Source organism: Garra rufa, chromosome 10, assembly GCF_049309525.1.
Source record: "Garra rufa chromosome 10, GarRuf1.0, whole genome shotgun sequence".
Taxonomy (NCBI): domain Eukaryota; kingdom Metazoa; phylum Chordata; class Actinopteri; order Cypriniformes; family Cyprinidae; genus Garra; species Garra rufa.
In genome coordinates this window covers 21,495,913-21,513,761 of record NC_133370.1, presented here as the reverse complement: position 1 = coordinate 21,513,761, position 17,849 = coordinate 21,495,913, and the positions used below count along the sequence as shown (strand labels likewise).

General features: G+C 35.6%; 2 protein-coding genes across 3 annotated transcripts; both read right to left on the bottom strand.

Annotated features, from left to right (window-relative positions):
* Positions 1-566: 566 nt before the first annotated feature.
* ttc19 (tetratricopeptide repeat domain 19) lies at positions 567-6,591 on the bottom strand. 2 transcript variants are annotated; one of them, XM_073849572.1, is made up of 10 exons: positions 6,327-6,591; positions 5,575-5,660; positions 4,877-4,987; positions 4,713-4,751; positions 4,536-4,592; positions 4,037-4,098; positions 3,869-3,963; positions 3,613-3,767; positions 2,609-2,771; positions 567-1,166 (listed from the first exon to the last, which is right to left on the bottom strand). In XM_073849572.1, the coding sequence occupies exons 1-10, from the start codon at positions 6,589-6,591 to the stop codon at positions 1,000-1,002; spliced, it is 1,200 nt and encodes a 399-aa protein (XP_073705673.1). In that variant the 3' UTR covers positions 567-999. The 2 variants fall into 2 exon arrangements, with proteins under 2 accessions (XP_073705673.1, XP_073705674.1); XM_073849573.1 differs by having other exon boundaries at positions 5,575-5,745; positions 6,327-6,465.
* Positions 6,592-7,739: 1,148 nt separating this feature from the next.
* Positions 7,740-17,496, bottom strand: faim2a (Fas apoptotic inhibitory molecule 2a). Its single transcript, XM_073848496.1, has 12 exons — positions 17,420-17,496; positions 15,104-15,266; positions 14,901-15,034; positions 14,501-14,565; positions 14,361-14,414; positions 14,226-14,276; positions 14,045-14,084; positions 13,060-13,097; positions 11,946-12,033; positions 11,767-11,862; positions 10,864-10,917; positions 7,740-10,779 (listed from the first exon to the last, which is right to left on the bottom strand). Exons 2-12 carry the CDS (start codon positions 15,258-15,260, stop codon positions 10,633-10,635), a joined length of 924 nt encoding a protein of 307 aa, XP_073704597.1. The 5' UTR covers positions 15,261-15,266; positions 17,420-17,496; the 3' UTR covers positions 7,740-10,632.
* Between the last annotated feature and the right edge of the window lie 353 nt (positions 17,497-17,849).

Genomic DNA, 17,849 nt, shown 5'->3' with positions numbered 1-17,849 from the left:
GGTCTTTTTAGCCTGTAGACTGAGAGAATATTTAACTCTTTTATTGGGAAGAAGAGAATCATCTTCAGAGAATAAGACCAACATTTGACTAATGGTTTAAAGAGTGAAAAGGATCCAAGGCCAGTTATTAAGTAACCGAGTTAATCCAATTTTCTTTTAAATTGACGCACTAAAAATAGCAGAGAAACTTCCAGGCAACAGCTTCGCTTTGGTTGCACATTTTGAACAGCACCTGATATCTTCATTCCAGTTAAACGGATAAGTTAAAATCCTTTTTTCAAGAAATTAGTGCTAACATTTTTAAAGCTACAAGAAGGTTAAATAATATTTAAAGGTTTATGTATTGTTTCTTTTTCATGTATTGAGTCTAAATACCAACCAAGCTTTAAAAAAATCACTCCTGAATTCAGCATTTGGAATTTACTGATCTTTCGCGTTTTAGATTTTAAAACTTTGGTTTCTTGGACGATCTTTAGGAAATCTGAACACATACTGACCTCTACAGGGCATGAGTTTGACTGAATTCAGCTGTCAAAACCAACCTAAAGTAGATTCAAGGACAAATATTTTGTTCACAGGTTTATCAAACCACTTCTCACATCAAACACATTAACACAACATGGCTTTAAATAAGATTATTACATGTTTCATTGCACAATATTTGTCAAAAGACCAATAATGAGCTGCCCTGATGTACAGAATTTCTGACTTCTCACTCAGTCATCAGTCTCTTATTATCTTCCCTGATTCTGTTTTACAGATAATTTATTACAGTCTAAGAGCAAGACTACAAAATAAGTCTAATAGGAGGTAATATATAAAAAGGGCAATGTATTTTGTGTACTGTTGTATATTGGGTGAAAAATGTGAAATGGCAACCAGTGAATTTAAGTATGTAAGGATGATTTTGCACAAAAGTGATATATTTGTCCTAATGTTGTGCTCTATTGAAGTATACTGTACTTCCAGGAGTGTGTGATTGCAGAGGCATTCTTTGGATCATTCCTTAAGCTCCTGTTCCTCAGGTTTGCTCTCCGTTTGCCCATCTCTCCTGCTGGCCAGCTCTTTCAGGCCCTCCTGAAGCTGCTCAATGGCCTCTCCATCTCCTGCTGCATGTGCCAGAGCCAGAGCTTGCTGATACAGTTTACCAGCCTCCTCAAACTCCCCTGGACAACAAAATACAAACCAGCAGTGACACAGCTGTATATCCTTGAGAAAATGTATTCATTATATTATACTTGCTTATATATAATAATATATTATAATGTTATAAAACAATATGTATCATCATTTAAACAAAAATATTAAGCAGTACAACTGTTGTAAACATTAATTACATTAATAAAAATAAAAAATCTGTATTTCTTAGCCACCAAGTCAGCATATTAATCTAATATGTGATACTAAAGTAAAAAAAAATGGCTGCTGAAAATTCCGCTTTACCAACACAGTATTAAAAAAACTATTTAAAACAGCCATTTTAAAATTTTAATAATTATTAGTGAGTTCAAAGGGATATTATACTTAAAAGAAAATTACCCCAAGATTTACTCACCCTTAAGCCATCCTAGGTGTATGACTTTCTTCTTTCAAACAAATACAATCAGAGTTATATTAAACAATGTCCTGGCTCTTTCATGCTTTATAATGGCAGTGAATGGGTGTTGATATTCAGTATTCCAACACAAGTCCAAAAAAGTTCATCCATCCATCCATCATGAAAAGTACTCCACACAGCTGTGAATTAATGCAGGCCTTCTGAAAGGAATCAATGCATTTCTGTGAGAGAAATATCTGTATTAAAAACTTTATAAACTGTAATCTCTAGCTTCTGCTATCTGTTGAATGGCCATTCACCAGAGTGCCGCTACAGTGGATGCTTAGGATGTAGGCGTAGCGTAAGCTCTGATAAAAATGCTAGTCTTGGGAGAACCAAGTTTTGTTTACAGGAGCAAAGGAAGCATTTTTCTGTTTAGCAAAGGAAAACCAGTCTCCTCTTGGCTTATATCAAAATCCTCCCACATTTTTCTTTACAAATCCAACTTTTGTACTTCTAATTCTTGACCAGTGTTTTGTTTTGCTCTTTCATCTGCGCTGCAATGTTCGTCAGTTGCTCAATGAAGTGTACGCTGCGTCTGTGTCTTATGTCATCCACTGGAACGTCACTCTCTCGTGATGCATGTATGACAGTTAGCGGAAGCTAGAAATTACAGTTTATAATGCTTGAAGAATGGATATTTTTCTTACAAAAACACATCAATTTACTTCAGAAGGCCTTTATTAACCTTTTATAATGGATGCACTATTGGGAGTTTACTAGGACTGCTTGAGGGTGAGTAAATCATGGGGTAATTTGAATTTTTGAGTGAACTATTGCTTTTCAAAAAGATAAATCCCATTTGTGTGTATATATTAATATAAATACATAATGTTGTATTTTTCTATTTTAGCATTTTGTAAAGATTATAATTCATACTTTCTATTTATAAAAAATATATTTAATGTGATTTGTACACTTAATATAAGTGTGAACACGTGAATTCAATTGAAAAAAAAAAAAAATGTAAGAATATGTAAATGCCGATGGAGCTAAAGCGATCCGTTAAACCTTTGTGCATCAAAATTCCGGCCATATTCCCAAGTAGCACATGCTGATCAGGGTGACCCGCTGCCTTTCCAAGCTCAACCGCCTTCTTCACATGAACCAGAGCCTCATCATGCTTTCCTTGCAGGTCCAACACGGTTGCCAGGTCACTCAACAAAACCAGGGTCTAAAGCAGATAGCACATTACCATTTAAAGGGATGTGGTTTGCCACATCAGAAGACCTTAATTGAATAAATATGACTATTTGATATACAGTTAAGGTCAAAAGTTTACATTTACCTTGCAGAATCTGGAAAAGGTTAATTATATTACCAAAATAAGAGCGACCATACAAATTTTTTTTTTTTTTTTTTTTACTACTGAGATTAATAAGACATTTCACATAAAAGACGAAAAAGTTTACATATAGTTTACAAGAGAAAACTGACTTTTTCCAAAGTTTACATACACTTGATTCTTAATACTTTGTTGTTACCTGAATGATCCACAGCAGTTTTTTTTTTTTGTTTAGTGATAGTTGTTCATGAGTCCCTTGTTTGTCCTAAACAGTTAAACTGACCATTTTTGTATATTTGAACCCTTTCCAATGATGACTGTATGATTGTTGAGATCTGTCTTTTCACACTGAGGACAACTGAGGGACTCATATATAACTATTACAGAAGGTTCAAATGCTCCCCGATGCTTCAGAAGGACACACGATGCATTAGGAGTCAGGGGTGAAAACTTTTGAACAGAATGAAGGTGAATTTTCTAAAACATCAGTAAAAAAAACAGCTGTGGATCATTAAGGTAACAACACAGTATTAAGAATCAATATGTAAACTTATGTAAATGTATTTCATGTGAATTATCTTATTCAGGTCAGTTCTAAATAAAAAAATAACATGCATTTTGTGTGAATCCTCCAATTTTGGTAAAATAATTAACATTTTGCAAGGTATATGTAAACTTTTGACCTCAACTGTATGTACCAGTGTGTAATATCTTACAACAGAAACATAACCTGTGGGTGTGATTCTCCCTGCTCCTCTTGGCAGATCTGCAGTGCATGCCGATAATCTCTGCAGGCACCTGTGAAACGATGATTAGCTGCCAAATAACGTGCTCTCGCATCCAGACTAAGACCAAGCAGCAGCCTGGTGTCTTTGCGCTCCTCGTCTATTTGAAATACAAGCAGATCAAGCAGATACATTGACAAACAAACACAAATGATCCGTTTACAGTGACGTATAGGTAAAACTGAAAGGCAGCTATGATACCTGACAGGCTTTCTGGAGGAAGCTCCTTCTGTTTCTCAATCTTGGCCTCTAAAGAATCTGTGCAGAACTCAAAGCCATGCTCTGCCAATTCGTTCCTGGAAAGGAAAAGTCAGAGTTACTGAACAGTGCAGAGGTCAATAGGGCAAATAACTAACATTAGTCTCTCACTTGTTTTGAGTGGCATATATGCTGGCCAGCTTCAACGACATCTCAATCACTGCATTGTCATCCTTTTGAGATAAAAAGGGTACAGGCAGTTAAAAAAAAAAAAAAAAGCACGGGTAAATCTGTAGCCAAATGGGTCGAAATTATAGATTTTTCTTTTATGCCAAAAATTTGGATGTTAAATAAAGATCATGTTCCGTGAAGATATTTTGTACACTTTCTACCGTAAATATATCAAAACTCAAAGAACTTAACTTGGACAACTTTAAAGGCGATAGGGTATATCCAAACAAACCATGCATAACTTGAAAGCTTATTTACTCAGCTTTTAGAATGTTTGTATGCATGCATGTATGAATCTCAATTTCCAAACATTGACCTCTATGACTGGTTTTGTGGTCTAGGCTCACATTTCTCATTGTTTTGTTTTATAGGATAATTTGTCAATCAGTGTTCAGAAATCAAGGGATCCGTAAAAAGTTTTACACATGAGTGTATTTACCTGTGGTGTACCTCCTGACAGCATAAAACTCAAGGCTGCTTTGAACAGCTTTTCAGCCTGCAATATAAAACAAGAAACAGAGTCACATGCTGAGGTTTACTACAGATACATGCACTAATGAAGAGTACTGAGTCAGTGGAGTAGGACAGAGGGAAGATCACCCTTAGTCGTACTCACATTATCCAGCTGACCTTGGATAAAGGCAAAATTCGCCATCTGTGAAGCCATCAAAAGAAACATCAAAATTATGCTCTTATTTAATCTCTGTCATGCAGGAGAAAAACATGGACTGGGCTAGATAAAAAAAGAGGACAAAGTAAAAGAAAAAAAAAACAACATACCAGGCTGTATGTGTAAATAATGGCATCGTTATTGTGCATCTGATGTGCAAGTCGAACAGCTTTGTGTAAGAAACCATTGGCAGCATCTAGTTCCCCAGTCATCATGCTGTACTGTGAAGGACAAGGAGTAACATTCAGCCTTAATATTAAGGAAACCATTTAAAATAATATACAAGACTGGAATGCACTATACAACTTTTGTCCCCTGGATGAATGCCTACATGCAAAGTGTTTTAAAATCTGATTTGAAAAGTCATATAGTGTATGCCAGCCTTAAAGGGATAGTTCACCCAAAAATTTGAATCCTGTCATTACTTAGGTTACTCATTCTCATGTTTAAAAGAACTTTATTCATCTTAGGAACACAAATTAAGATATTTTGATGAAATCCGAGAGCTTTCTGACACTGCAAAGACAGCAATGCAACTGACAGGTTCAAGACTTGGGTGAATAAGGAAGTAAGGACATTGTTAAAATAGTCCATGTGACATCGGTGGTTCAACCATAACTTTATGAACCTACGAGAACGCTTTTTGTGTGCAAAGAAAACAAAAATAATAACTTTATTCAACAAACTTCCTTTTGGGCCTTAATGATGGTAGATGAATAACTGTCTATGCAGGGTCATCAAAAATATCTTAATTTGTGTTTGTAATATTGTGTCAGTAAAGAGAGCTCAGTAAAGCATTACAGTATACCTTGGCTTTTTTCAAGAGCAGAATAAGTTCATCCTCAAGCTTTTGTTCCTCAGTCCTCTCATCAGTGCTTCCAAAAAGTGAAAAGGCTGATTCAAAAGCAAATCTCACTGTTAGAACACTTTAATCATGACACATACAGAGCTCATCTTGCAATAAGGTGGTTCATCCCAGCTGGAAAAAAAAAAAAAAAAAAAAAAAACCATCACAGAAATTCTCATTACAAACCATCAACTTTTAACCAATAATACCATTAAAATTGTTTTTCTGTATGGGACATATTCCATTAGGATTTAGTGGATTTAACAAGCCACCAATAGAAGGCGACCAATTACCAGTAAAAACCCACAAGGCCCAATACCCTGCTGAAAAAAACAGCTAAAAACCAGTCAACCAGCTGGTTTTAGCTGGTCAGCAGGCTGGTTTTAGAGGGGTTTCAGCCACTATCCAGGCTGGTCTTAACTAATAAGGCTGGGAGATCACCAGCTAAAACCAGCCTGGCCAGGCTGGGAGACCAGCTAAGACCAGCCAACCAGCCTAGGCTGGTTTAACAGTTTTTTTTTCAGCAGGGTACAGTTTGCATAAAAAACAATAGCATTCCCATTGCAATTAGTAATACCATTACACATTTTGTAATGGTGTCTGTTTTTTTTCAGCAGGGATAAATTACGTAAATATCACGAACCGCAGTTGTGATGGCATCCAATGCAGCTACTAATGTTTCTGATTCACAAAAAACCGCTATGTCAACTCACCCATGGCACCCCACGCCAGAGTCCAGCTGTTGAACCCTGCAGTTCCTGAGTGCCGCTTCTCACTGACACACAGAGACCATGACCTTCTGTGGCAGCGGCTCACACAGCGGCTCGACCGCGCGAACACACCAGCCGGCTCATGCAGCGATTTGATTCTTGCAAACGATAAACTAGAACCGGATCCATTTCTCGTACAGTCGATTACACAATGCTTTAAACGAGCTACCTGTGCAGCCAGCTGTAGACAGTAAGAGCGCAGCGCCATATTTCTGTGATTATACAATGACGTCAAGCGTGGGGATCACGTGACCAGCCAGGTCTCACGATTTAGGGTTACTCCCATTCGTTTTATTCCCATTTAAATTTAGATTTAAATTATATTTACACTTTAATTATATGGTTTTTGTTGAATTTTGCATTGAATGTATATTAACTATATTATTATTAATTTTTAATAAAGGGTTAGTTCACTCCAGAATTTAAATTCTAAATAAAATCATGTCTTTCTTTCTTCAGTCGAAAATAAATTAAGGTTTTTGAAAATATTGCAGGATTTTTCTCCAAATAGTGGAGATTAATGATGCCCAACGGGCTTAATGTCTAAATAGCAGTTTTTTTAATGCAGCTTCAAAGGGTTCATGATCCCAGCCGAGGAATAAGGGTCTTATCTAACGAAACGATCAGTCATTAAAAATAAAAATAAAAGTGTATATACTTTTTAAACCACAAATGCTTGTCTTGCACTAGCTCTGCAATGCGCATGCACGTCTTCACTGGTAATCAGGCAGGTCTTTGTTGGTGTATTTCGGTTTAATAAGGCGAAAAACTCGTCATTGTGTTACCTTATTTTATAAAGAGTTTGACTTGCTTTGCACATTCGCTTTGTAAACACTGGGTCGGTACTTCCACACATGCCTGATTATGTAAAGCGTGAGGTCCAGCTAGTGCTAGATGAGCATTTGTGGTTAAAAGTATATACATTTTAATTTCTTATGAAAAGACATAGTTTTGCTATATAAGACCCTTATTCCTCTGCTGGGATCATGTAGAGCCCTTTGAAGCTGCATTAAAACTGCAGTTTGGACCTTCAACCTGTTGGGCACCATTGAACTCCACTATATGGAGAAAAATCCTAGAATGTTTTCCTCAAAAACCTTAATTTATTTATTTTCCTTGGAATATTGTTTTAATTTGTAATTAAATAAAGGCCACTTGCTTATTTACATCATCCTCAAGGACGTGATAATTTTGGCTGAAAAAAAAAACAGTATAAACATAAGCAAAGCTTTAAAAAGCCCTAAAATAATATTTAAAATAAAGAGCAAGTTTACAGATGAGACTTCTAGACGTAGCACTAATGTACTTTTTAAAGTTATTGCATAACAGGAATAACACATACAATAGACACACCAGTTTATTATTCACCGTTCTGTTTATTTATTTTTCTAAAGCACAGATGAGGTTACAAAACAACACAATATCCTGTTATCATCCACAGGCCATTAGTATTTTACCAGGAAAAAGAGGGAATGCTTTTCAGTTCTAAATTAGCACACAGTGGGTCTCTGTACCACAGATCATGCAGTAATTATAGGTTAAACGTATTTATTTGTAGACACAGAAGTGCACAGAGAGAGAGATAGGAAAGGCATAGGGTGATCCATATACACTCACACTTAATATGCACATGAACAATAAGAACTGCACAAAAAAATACACAGATCACCTCAAATTGAAATCCTTCCTCTGGAAGAAAAAAAAAAGCTTTTAAAGGTTAAGCTTTCAGTGTCTGTAAAGCCTTTATACATTTAATCTAAAAAGGAAAGAAGTTGCATGTGTGAAATGTACATACATACAGTAGAAGTCAAAAGATAACATACACTTTGCAGAATCTGCGAAATGGTAATTATTTGACCAAAATAAAAGAGACCATACAAAATGCATGTTAATTTTTATTTAGTACTGACCTGAATAAGACATTTCACATAAAAGACATTTACATATAGTGCACAAGAAAAAAATTACCTTGTTCAAAAGTTTACATATGCTTGATTCTTAATACTGTGTTGTTATCTGATGATCCACAGCTGTTTTTTGTTTGTTTGTTTGTTTGTTTAGTAATAGTTGTTCATGAGTCCCCAGTTAAACTGTCCGCTGTTCTTTAGAAAAATCCTTCCGGTCCCACAAATGATTTGGTTTTTCAGCATTTTTGTGTATTTAAACCATTTCCAACAATGACTGTTGGATTATAAGATCCACCTTTTTTACACTGAGGACAACAGCTTCAAATGCTCCAAAAGAAAAACAATGCATTAAGATCTTGAAATTTTGAATCTGAAGATCAGGGTAAATTTCACTTATTTTTTTCTTTTGGGAAACATGCAAGTATCTTCTGCAGCCGCTAAAGGGCAGTCCTAATGAAAAAAAGGGTATTTAGGCAAAATAAAATGTACACATCTTCATTCTGTGCAAACGTTTTCACCCCTGGCTCTTAATGCACCCTTTTTCCTTCTGAAGCATCAGTGAGCAATTAAACCTTCTCTAATAGTTGCATACGAGTCCCTCAGTTGTCCTCAGTGTGAAAAGATGGATCTCAAAATCCAGTCATTTTTGGAAAGGTTTCAAATACACAAAAAATGCTGAAAAACCAAAGAAGTTTTGGGACCTGAAAGATTTTTGTGGATCATTCAGGTAACAACACAGTATTAAGAATCAAGTGTATGTAAACTTTTGAACGGGATGTAAACTATTTTCTCTTGTGGACTATATGGTAAATGTCTTATGTGTAATATCTCATTAAGGTCAGAACTAAATAAAAAATAACATTCATTTTGTATGATACCTCTTATTTTGACAAAATAATTAACATTTTGCAGATTCAACTGTAGTTTTGTGTTTTTTAAACTGCCATTCATGTCAGCAACATTATCGTAGGTTAGCATAGCCTTAAATCAAGAAATAATGAGTATGTGAGGCTTTCTACCTAAATCTCTTATAATCCACTGTGACGAACGAAACACCAATCCATCAAAAAGATGAATGTTTAATTTACAGAAGCATTTCAAAATGCAAGCAAAGAGGAATGTCAATAGACGTGAATAAGTGACCTAAAAACCTACTGAGGTTTTCAGAATTGTCCCAAATTAAAATGTCAACACACTCTCTACACCTGTAAGTTGAAGAGACAAGAGAAGTATATTAAAGCCCATGGAAAACAAGCCCTATGTGCTTGAAACAAATCATAAAATACATTATATCATCTTTTGTCTCTTCTGAATGTAATAAGTCATCTCTTTTCAAAGTCAGCACCTGATAATTCAGTATCCAAACCGTTTTACTTAAAGGTGACAAAGAAAATCTGAAATAAAGCAATCAAGTGTTTTGAAAATTAGCAAAAACACCCAAGCATCACACACTTACGAGGCAATTCATAGACATATATTGCAGACCTCACGACTGACCTGCTGGACCAAGTGCCGCACTTAAAATCTCTGCCATCGTCACGTGACAGCTGTTTTTGGCACACAGTATATATATATATATATATATATATATATTTTTTTTTTATATAAATCTGCATACAACACTGAAACCTCATTATCAACCAGCATTCAGAGGCACAAAATATTTACTGACTGTGACAAGTTCCTGTAAGCTCCAGCATCTGTCCCCCAGTCAAGAGCAGATTATTGCACAAAAAGCAATTCAAAGTGTCACATACAGCCTCTCTAGCTCACTGCACAATGTTGCTGATTGACAAAACTCAGGTTGAAAGGACCGTTATACATTTAGTGATTGCCGGCAAAGAGCTGCCTGTCAGGTTTAAGATTCATTTCAACTATACAACGTGCAAACGAAGGGATAATATCCATTGACAAGTAAGTACTGTCACTATATTCCCCACTAAATCACACTCAAACACACACTGATTTTTTTTTCTCATTATTGTATGCTGGAATTCTAAACATGATTCGATGCAGATGATCTAGGGTTTTTCAAATCACTTGAAGTGAAGACACAAAAATGATGTGCAGTTATTGTCTACCCTGAACAGCATGTGTATATCTGATTGGTAGCATGGTTATCTTGCAGCGAGGGTGCATACAAGGTGTGCAAAGAGCTGCCGAACCATGACCAGAAGGAAAACAACAGCACACATCAAACTGCCACACAGAATGAAGGAAGACTGTTCGCTCCTCACCAAACCTTGGAGTATCTGAGAAAAGTATGTGTGTGTGTGTGTGTGGGTGTGGGTGTGTGTGTAACAGAGGACAAAGGCTAAACCCCCGGGCACAGCATGAACACCTCACTCACGGCTCCCAAAGAGCTGAAGGAAAAAAAGGAATATGTAGACCACATCCATGTAGAGGCAGATGGCTCCAAACACATGTTCCTCTGGGTTCAGCGAGTACCGCCTGTTGCCGATCAGCAGCTGCATGTCAAATGCCAGAAACTGAAGCATGACAAAAAAAAAGATTGTTACATTTTGTACGGAGCACATGAACATGACAGTGTTGTGTAGTTAAAGGGTACTAACCAGAGTGAAAACCAGAGCACCAAATCCAGCATAAGCAGTGTGCAACCAGGGTATCTAAAACCACAGACAGAAGCAGATGTTTGAGTTGACCACAATACATGAATGGATCGATATTTTCATTTTGATTTCAAAATGATAACTGGCAATACATACAGTGCCTTGTGAAATTATTCATACCTGTTCATTTTTTTTCACATTTTGTTATGTTGCTGCCTTATGTTAAACTACTTTAAATTACTTTTTTCCCACATCAATCTACACTCCCTACTCCATAATGGCAAAGCAAAAAATAGGTTTTTAACATTTGTGCAAATTTATTAAAAATAAAAAACTGAAAAGATCCCGTTGCATAAGTATTCATACCCTTTTCTGGAACACTCAAAATTTAGCTCAGGAGCATTCATAGTGCTTCTAGATGTTACTACACTTCGAGTGGAGTTAAACTGTGGCAAATTCATTTAAATGAGTACGATTTAGAAAGGCACACACCTCTCAGAAAAGGTCTAACAGCTGAAAATGCAAATCAGAGCAAAAACCAAGTCCTGAGGTCAAGATGTGATCTATTACATTGTAATAATATTTCACAACATTACTGTTTTCTCCCTGTATTTTTAATCAAGTAAATCCAGCCTTGATGAGCGAAATCTTACTGAAGTTACTTACTGAACTTTTAAAGAGCAGTGTGTATTAATATATATTATATAAAAATCAGGAAAATGGCAGCTGTTTTTGCCATTAACAGCTGTCATTTTCACCATTACAATTCTGGTAATTTTTTTAGTGTACATACATATTTTAAAAAGATGTGAAAGGTAAATCTAAGTGATTATGATACAGCATTATGTGAACATTTTAAAATTATCTAGTATTTAAACGTGTATTAAGGGTTTACAAGCAGCTTACATATCCAAATGGTGCGGTGAAGAACAGCAGAAGCCCAGTGATCATCAGCACCATCATGAGGGAGAAAAGTAATCCATGACAGGTGGTGAAGTCCACCTAGATGACAGAAGACAACACTATATCAAATTAAACATAAATGAAGCACTTGAAAGAAGCCGTTTAGGACAAAATGAGCTCACCCTGGATTGGAAACAGAAGAGAGTGATGGCCAAACACACCAGTGCTGTGATGCCCACACACATCATCACCACTTTGGTGTTATGGTAGCTGTAGATAGAAAGAGGATGAGATTAAAAACTGAAAGTAGTGGCGCAAATTCGATATTCCATAGACGTAATGGTTTTTATACTTTATGAACTGTATTTTCTATTCCCTTAAACCTAACCCTACCCCTCACACAAAACTTAATTTTTTTTAAATCTTAAAAAAATCTGTGATTCATAAGCTGTTTACCAAAAATGTCCCCACGAGGACAAGGATTTTGGATATTGCAATTGCAAGGTATACCTGAAGCACATACGGTGACATTTACTAAGTTTAAGAGCTAAAAATGAAAAAAAAAAAAAAAAAAAAAACTAGATTATAAAGAATATTTCACCTCTAGCAGTGCCCAATGATTTATATTAAAGGGATAGTTCAGCCAAAAATTCTGTCATTAACAGAACTCACCCTTGTGTTGTTATAAAACCATAAGACCTTCGATCATCTTCAGAACACAAATTAAGATATTTTTGATGAAATCCAAAGGCTTTCTGACCCTGCATAGACAGCAATGCAACTGACACATTCAAGGCCCAGAAAGGTAGTAAGGACATTTTTAAAATAGTCCCTGTGACATCAGTGGATCAACAATAATTTTATAAAGCTACAAAAACTAAGAAAACAAGAAAAAAGACTTTATTTAACAATTCTTTGAGGAGACTGACAGAGAAGAGAAGAAACCGTTTAATAAAGTTGTTATTTTTGTTTTCTTTGTGCACAAAAAGTATTCTTGTAGCTTCATAAAATTAAGATTGAACCACTGATGTCAAATGAGCTATTGTCCAACATCCTAACTATCATACAATGTCCTTACTACCTTTCTGGGCCTAGAATGTGTCAGTTTCATTGCTGTTTATGTAGGGTCAGAAAGCTCTCGGATTTCATCAAAAATATCTTAATTTGTGTTCTGAAGATGAACGAAGGTCTTACATGTTTGGAAAGACATGAGAGTGAGTAATCAATGACAGAATTTTCCATTTTTGGGTGAATTATACCTTTAAGTCAATGAGTGTAAATATGAAGTTATCTTACCTGGCTAGCATGCCTGCCATATAGGACATCGCCAAAGTCTAAAAATCAAGCAAGACTTTTAACCCTTTTCTTTTTCTGATGGTTAAAAATGAATACTTATTATTAATAAATATTAGTGGTGGGCCGTTATCTGCGTTAATGCGAGACTCTTATCGGGCGATAAAAAAAATATCGCCGTTAATCTATTCTCAAAGTTGGGTTGGGAGCTGGGTCTATACTACGCAAGCTATGATGAATTTCACCTTGATAGTTTAGCACGGATGTATACCTAGCCGAATTGCACTGTAGGGGGCGAGAACGAGTTTTCGAACCTGTGTGTATGCCTACTGTGAAATTACCACATCAAACGAGACGTGCTAACATGGATGCAGCTATGAAGCCGCCGGGTTTGCTTCAGGGCAGGGGCGTTGCTAGACCCTTTTAACTAGGGCACTTTGATAATCCCGAAATAAAGACATTAAACTATATGCAACAACTGAATTGACGCTTCTAAAAGCAACGCAGTTTAACCGAAGACTATGCACGCAGATATCCATGCCAGTGCGCGTTGCAGTTAAATACACAGACTGTGTATATAACTGCAATGCGCACGTCGCGCAGCCTTTTACGCAGAAGTAAATGCAGTGTAGGAATAGTTGGTTACACAAGTTTGTATAGTTAATTGTGTTGTAAATGCAATTGTCAAGCAGTTTGTGATGCATTTTGGAAACAGGAGACGAGCCCCTGGTCTAATGCGCCACCTAGCTTGAGAAACCCGTTCTCAAAGACTTACTTTTAGTCACATTTACATAGTAGCACACATATTCTGAATGCTTTCGGCAGAATTCAGATTAGCCATTTTAATCTAGATTAATTCCAAGATTACAGTGAGATTAATCTAGATTAAAAAAATTAATCTATGCCCACCACTAATAAATATACTTATTATAAACGAGTGTTTACTATCACTTAACTTGCACAATAATAAGACAATGAAATTACTCACAAAAATGGACAGAAGGATCATATTAGTAGGGTATCTTCGTCTGTAGTTGAAACACAAACAATGATAAGTAAAGGATAATAAAGAAGTTCCCGAAATTACATCTCATGTTATCAAACATCTCCTAAACTGCCGTCAAACTCAAAAACAAGAAAAATGCATAATAGAAAAAGTATCTTTTTACCGTGCATTTGTACTGCATACAAGCATCAAGTATGTTCCCATGAAAGTCATGCTGGACAAAACAAAGCAGTGTCACTAACAGGGTAAACATAATTTGTAATGAGGAAATAGAACGGTGTATAATTCAGTCACTTACTATGAGGTCAGATAGAAAACTCGATTGTACTGTACAAACTTCCGGACTGGCTCACTGTGAAAAACAGAACGGTCGTCAGTCAAAGTGGAATAAATAGATAAAATGAGGTTGTCATGTCCTCTGATGTGTGTATCACTTACCAAAATGTGAAGAGTGACACCACACCAAATGTGACCATGAGCTGAACCATGAGGATACAGAAGACCTAAGAATGAAATACAAGCTTTTATGACTAGGATGTTTATACATTATCGTAACCGGTACTTTTCTGGGCCTTGAACGTGTTCGTTTCATTGCTGTCTATGCAGGGTGAATAAAGATCTCAGATTTCATCAAAAATATCTTAATTTGAACAATGGTCTTACGGGTTTGGAACGACATCAGGGTGAATAATTAATGACAAAATTTTCATTTTTGAGTGAACTATCATTTTAAAGAATGCACTGATGAATGCAAATTTCAAAAGAACAGCATTTGTTACATTTGAAATGTTATTACTGACACTTAATTGGGAAAACAATTGAAACAGGATTTTCACACCTTCCTTATGAACATGCGGCGGATATTCTTGTCCTCCCAGTTGTTTCCACTGAGGCCGTCGAAGCTGCTGTTGGAGCTCGGGTCAGAAAAGGGTGAGGACATGTCTGCAGCATACGCATTGGAATATCCTGGACCTAAACAGAGAAGATATAAACAACGCTTTTGCATCTATACCAAATATTTTATAATAAATGGTCTCTTACTTGGACCAGGATGCACATAAGCCCAGCTGGGGTGCATGGGCATGGTTGGGGGTGGCATTGGGGGCGGCTGGGAGGCGTAAGTGAAGCTACCAGCTCCTTGTTCTTTATCTCCTGCTGTAGCTTCAGCATAGCTGGGTGGGGCTGCTGGCAAACTCATGGTCCTCTGTAAAACAATACCAATAATACAATGAAAGAAATCAACTGAGATAGAATCACAACTAGCACAACTTAATCTGATACTTGAGCACCCTGGCTTGCTTTAATATTTCATGCCTCAACACCGATGGAACTTTGCAACCCTTCACCACATGAATTCATTATGAACCTAACACTTGGATGCTTTCCTGCTTTAAGCCAACGGCAGACAGAAAAGTTAAAGAACAGCTTTATAAAATTATCTTTCAACTGATCAGGTTATAATGTTTATAAATTAACGCTGTACTGGTATGTGCCTAGTATACACTACTAGTCAAAAGTTTGTAAAGAAATTCTCTTCTGCTCACCACGCATGTATTTATTTGATCCAAAGTACAGCAAAACAGTAAAATTGTGAAATTTTTGTACTATCTAAAATAACTGTTTTCTTTTTGAATATATTTTAAAATGTAATTTATTCCTGTGATCAAAGCTAGATTTTTAGCATCATTACACCAGTCTTCAGTGTCACATGATCCTTCAGAAATCATTCTATTATGCTTATTTGCTCAAAAAACAGTTTTTATATCATTATTATTATCGATATTTAAAACAGTTGAGTGCATTTTTTCAGGATTATTTGATGAATCGAAAGATCCAAACATCAGCATTTATCTGAAGTAAACATTTTGTAACATTATACACTATACAGTATAATTTTATATATGTTTTTATTGAGGGAAGAAATTATATAAATTAATAGTTTTATTAAGCAAGGAAGCTTCAAGTTGATCAAAGTGATGAAAAAGACATTTATGTTACAAAAGATTTTTATTTCAGACAAATGCTGCTTTTCTGAACTCTCTATTCATAAAAAACCCTGACAAAAAATCTAATCTGTTTTCAACATAATAATTAATGTTTTTGAGCAGCAAATCAGAATATTAGAATGATTTCTGATGGATCATGTGACTGGAGTAATGATTCTAAAATTCAGCACTGAAATCACAGGAATAAATTACATTTTAAAATATATTAAAATAGAAAATGTTTTTTTTTTTTTTTTCAGTTTTGCTTTAGACCAAATAAATACAGGTAAGCAGAAGAGATTTCTTTAAGGACATTAAAAATCTTACTGTTCGAAAACATTTGACTGGTAGTGTAGAAATATTTTTAAATGTAAGATTATTGAACCTTAACACAAAAATTCAAAGAAAACCCAAAAAATAAGTTTTTCGTGTCATGTTTGATGCATCAGGCTTTTATGGCCCATACAATATGATATAGAAAAAAATACAGAGCTCACACTCAAGGAGAAACAAACACTACAACTTTATTAAGAGAAATATGTAATTTGGTGCAGATGCTATTAATATCACCAAAAGGTAAGATGAAATTTGATAACGTGTTATGGAAATCAATGACATTTTTAAAACAGTATAACTTTTTTTCTATATCTCCTAACTGTATGTCTTAGTACAATTATATTTCAGTGCTTAATTGTATGATCAAAGCTCTGTAGTATTTGTTGGCGGGCAAAACATATAATCCAATAGAGTACAATTATGACTGAGACGTACAAATAAACGTAACGTTACCTAAAAACCCTCACGTTCAATGCCGTAAATGCTTACCTTAAAATATTAATATCAGTGTAAGAGTTATTCTTACACCTAGTCCTAAATCATTAAAGACCACATACCACATCCTGAATGTGGACGGAGGTTTTTCTTTTTCCTTTCAGTGAAGTGTTGATTGTGCTGATAATTTAGATGCTTTAGAAATGAATGTATCAAATATTACCAGTATTATTTACATGGTTGCTGTCAAAATGTTATCTATCAATTTTTATCAATAACAAACACTGAACATCAGTTTAGACATACTGAATTGCCTAGTGACTGTACAGCTGTCAAACACACCGCACAACAGTCTCCTATCTAAACTATCAGTCTTAATGAGAACTGTCATACTAGTAGTCTGTCTGTAGTAGTGTCAGGACTGATCTACATGTAGACAGCGCTTAGCTTAGCTAGCACATCGATGACATTTTTCAAGCCAATTCTGTCGTGCAGGAGACAACAAAAGATTCGCGCATATAAGATTAACGCTGTTAGAGATGGCTTAAAACGGTAGGTTCTAATTAATTAGTTATAATCTATGCTCTGCATTTCAACTTACCTCACTGTAACAGCTAACGTGACACTCGAGCTTCCCAAGTAAAAACAATGTAGTCAATCATGTAATGACGTACATCCGGTGTTTCCGGAAATGATAAACGCGAATCATAGGCAAGATGGAAAGGGTTGTGTTATGCTGGTAGCACTGTTTTAGCTAAATGTAACGTTACTGTATTTATCATTGAACATGTTGGTTAAATATTTTATTTTACAGCGAAAACGCTCTGTTGTTCATACAAGCCAGAAAAATAAACAAACTCACATATTCAGTCAACTTTTTCATTTTTCTGATGCCAAATTTCCATATCAATATGTTAGAAATCATGATTTTTAGTATTAAAAATTAAGTCATATGTTATACTGAATCAATCTTACCTTCCCATAATAACCAAAACTTAGCTATTAAGATCGCACAAAGTATCTTGTCTTGG

Bases quoted from the DNA above. Each gene is read 5' to 3' on its own strand.
- ttc19 (XM_073849572.1), bottom strand. From the start codon at position 6,591: ATGGCGCTGCGCTCTTACTGTCTACAGCTGGCTGCACAGGTAGCTCGT. The intron at 4,988-5,574 runs GTATACTGTAAT...TGTCCTTCACAG, and splicing joins TGCTCTTGAAAAAAGCCAAG to TACAGCATGATGACTGGGGA. The intron at 3,768-3,868 runs GTATCATAGCTG...TATTTCAAATAG, and splicing joins TCCTCCAGAAAGCCTGTCAG to ACGAGGAGCGCAAAGACACC.
- faim2a (XM_073848496.1), bottom strand. From the start codon at position 15,260: ATGAGTTTGCCAGCAGCCCCACCCAGCTATGCTGAAGCTACAGCAGGA. The intron at 14,566-14,900 runs GTGTGAAAATCC...TTTCATTCTTAG, and splicing joins GCCGCATGTTCATAAGGAAG to GTCTTCTGTATCCTCATGGT. The intron at 12,034-13,059 runs GTAAGATAACTT...TTCTATCTACAG, and splicing joins ATGGCAGGCATGCTAGCCAG to CTACCATAACACCAAAGTGG.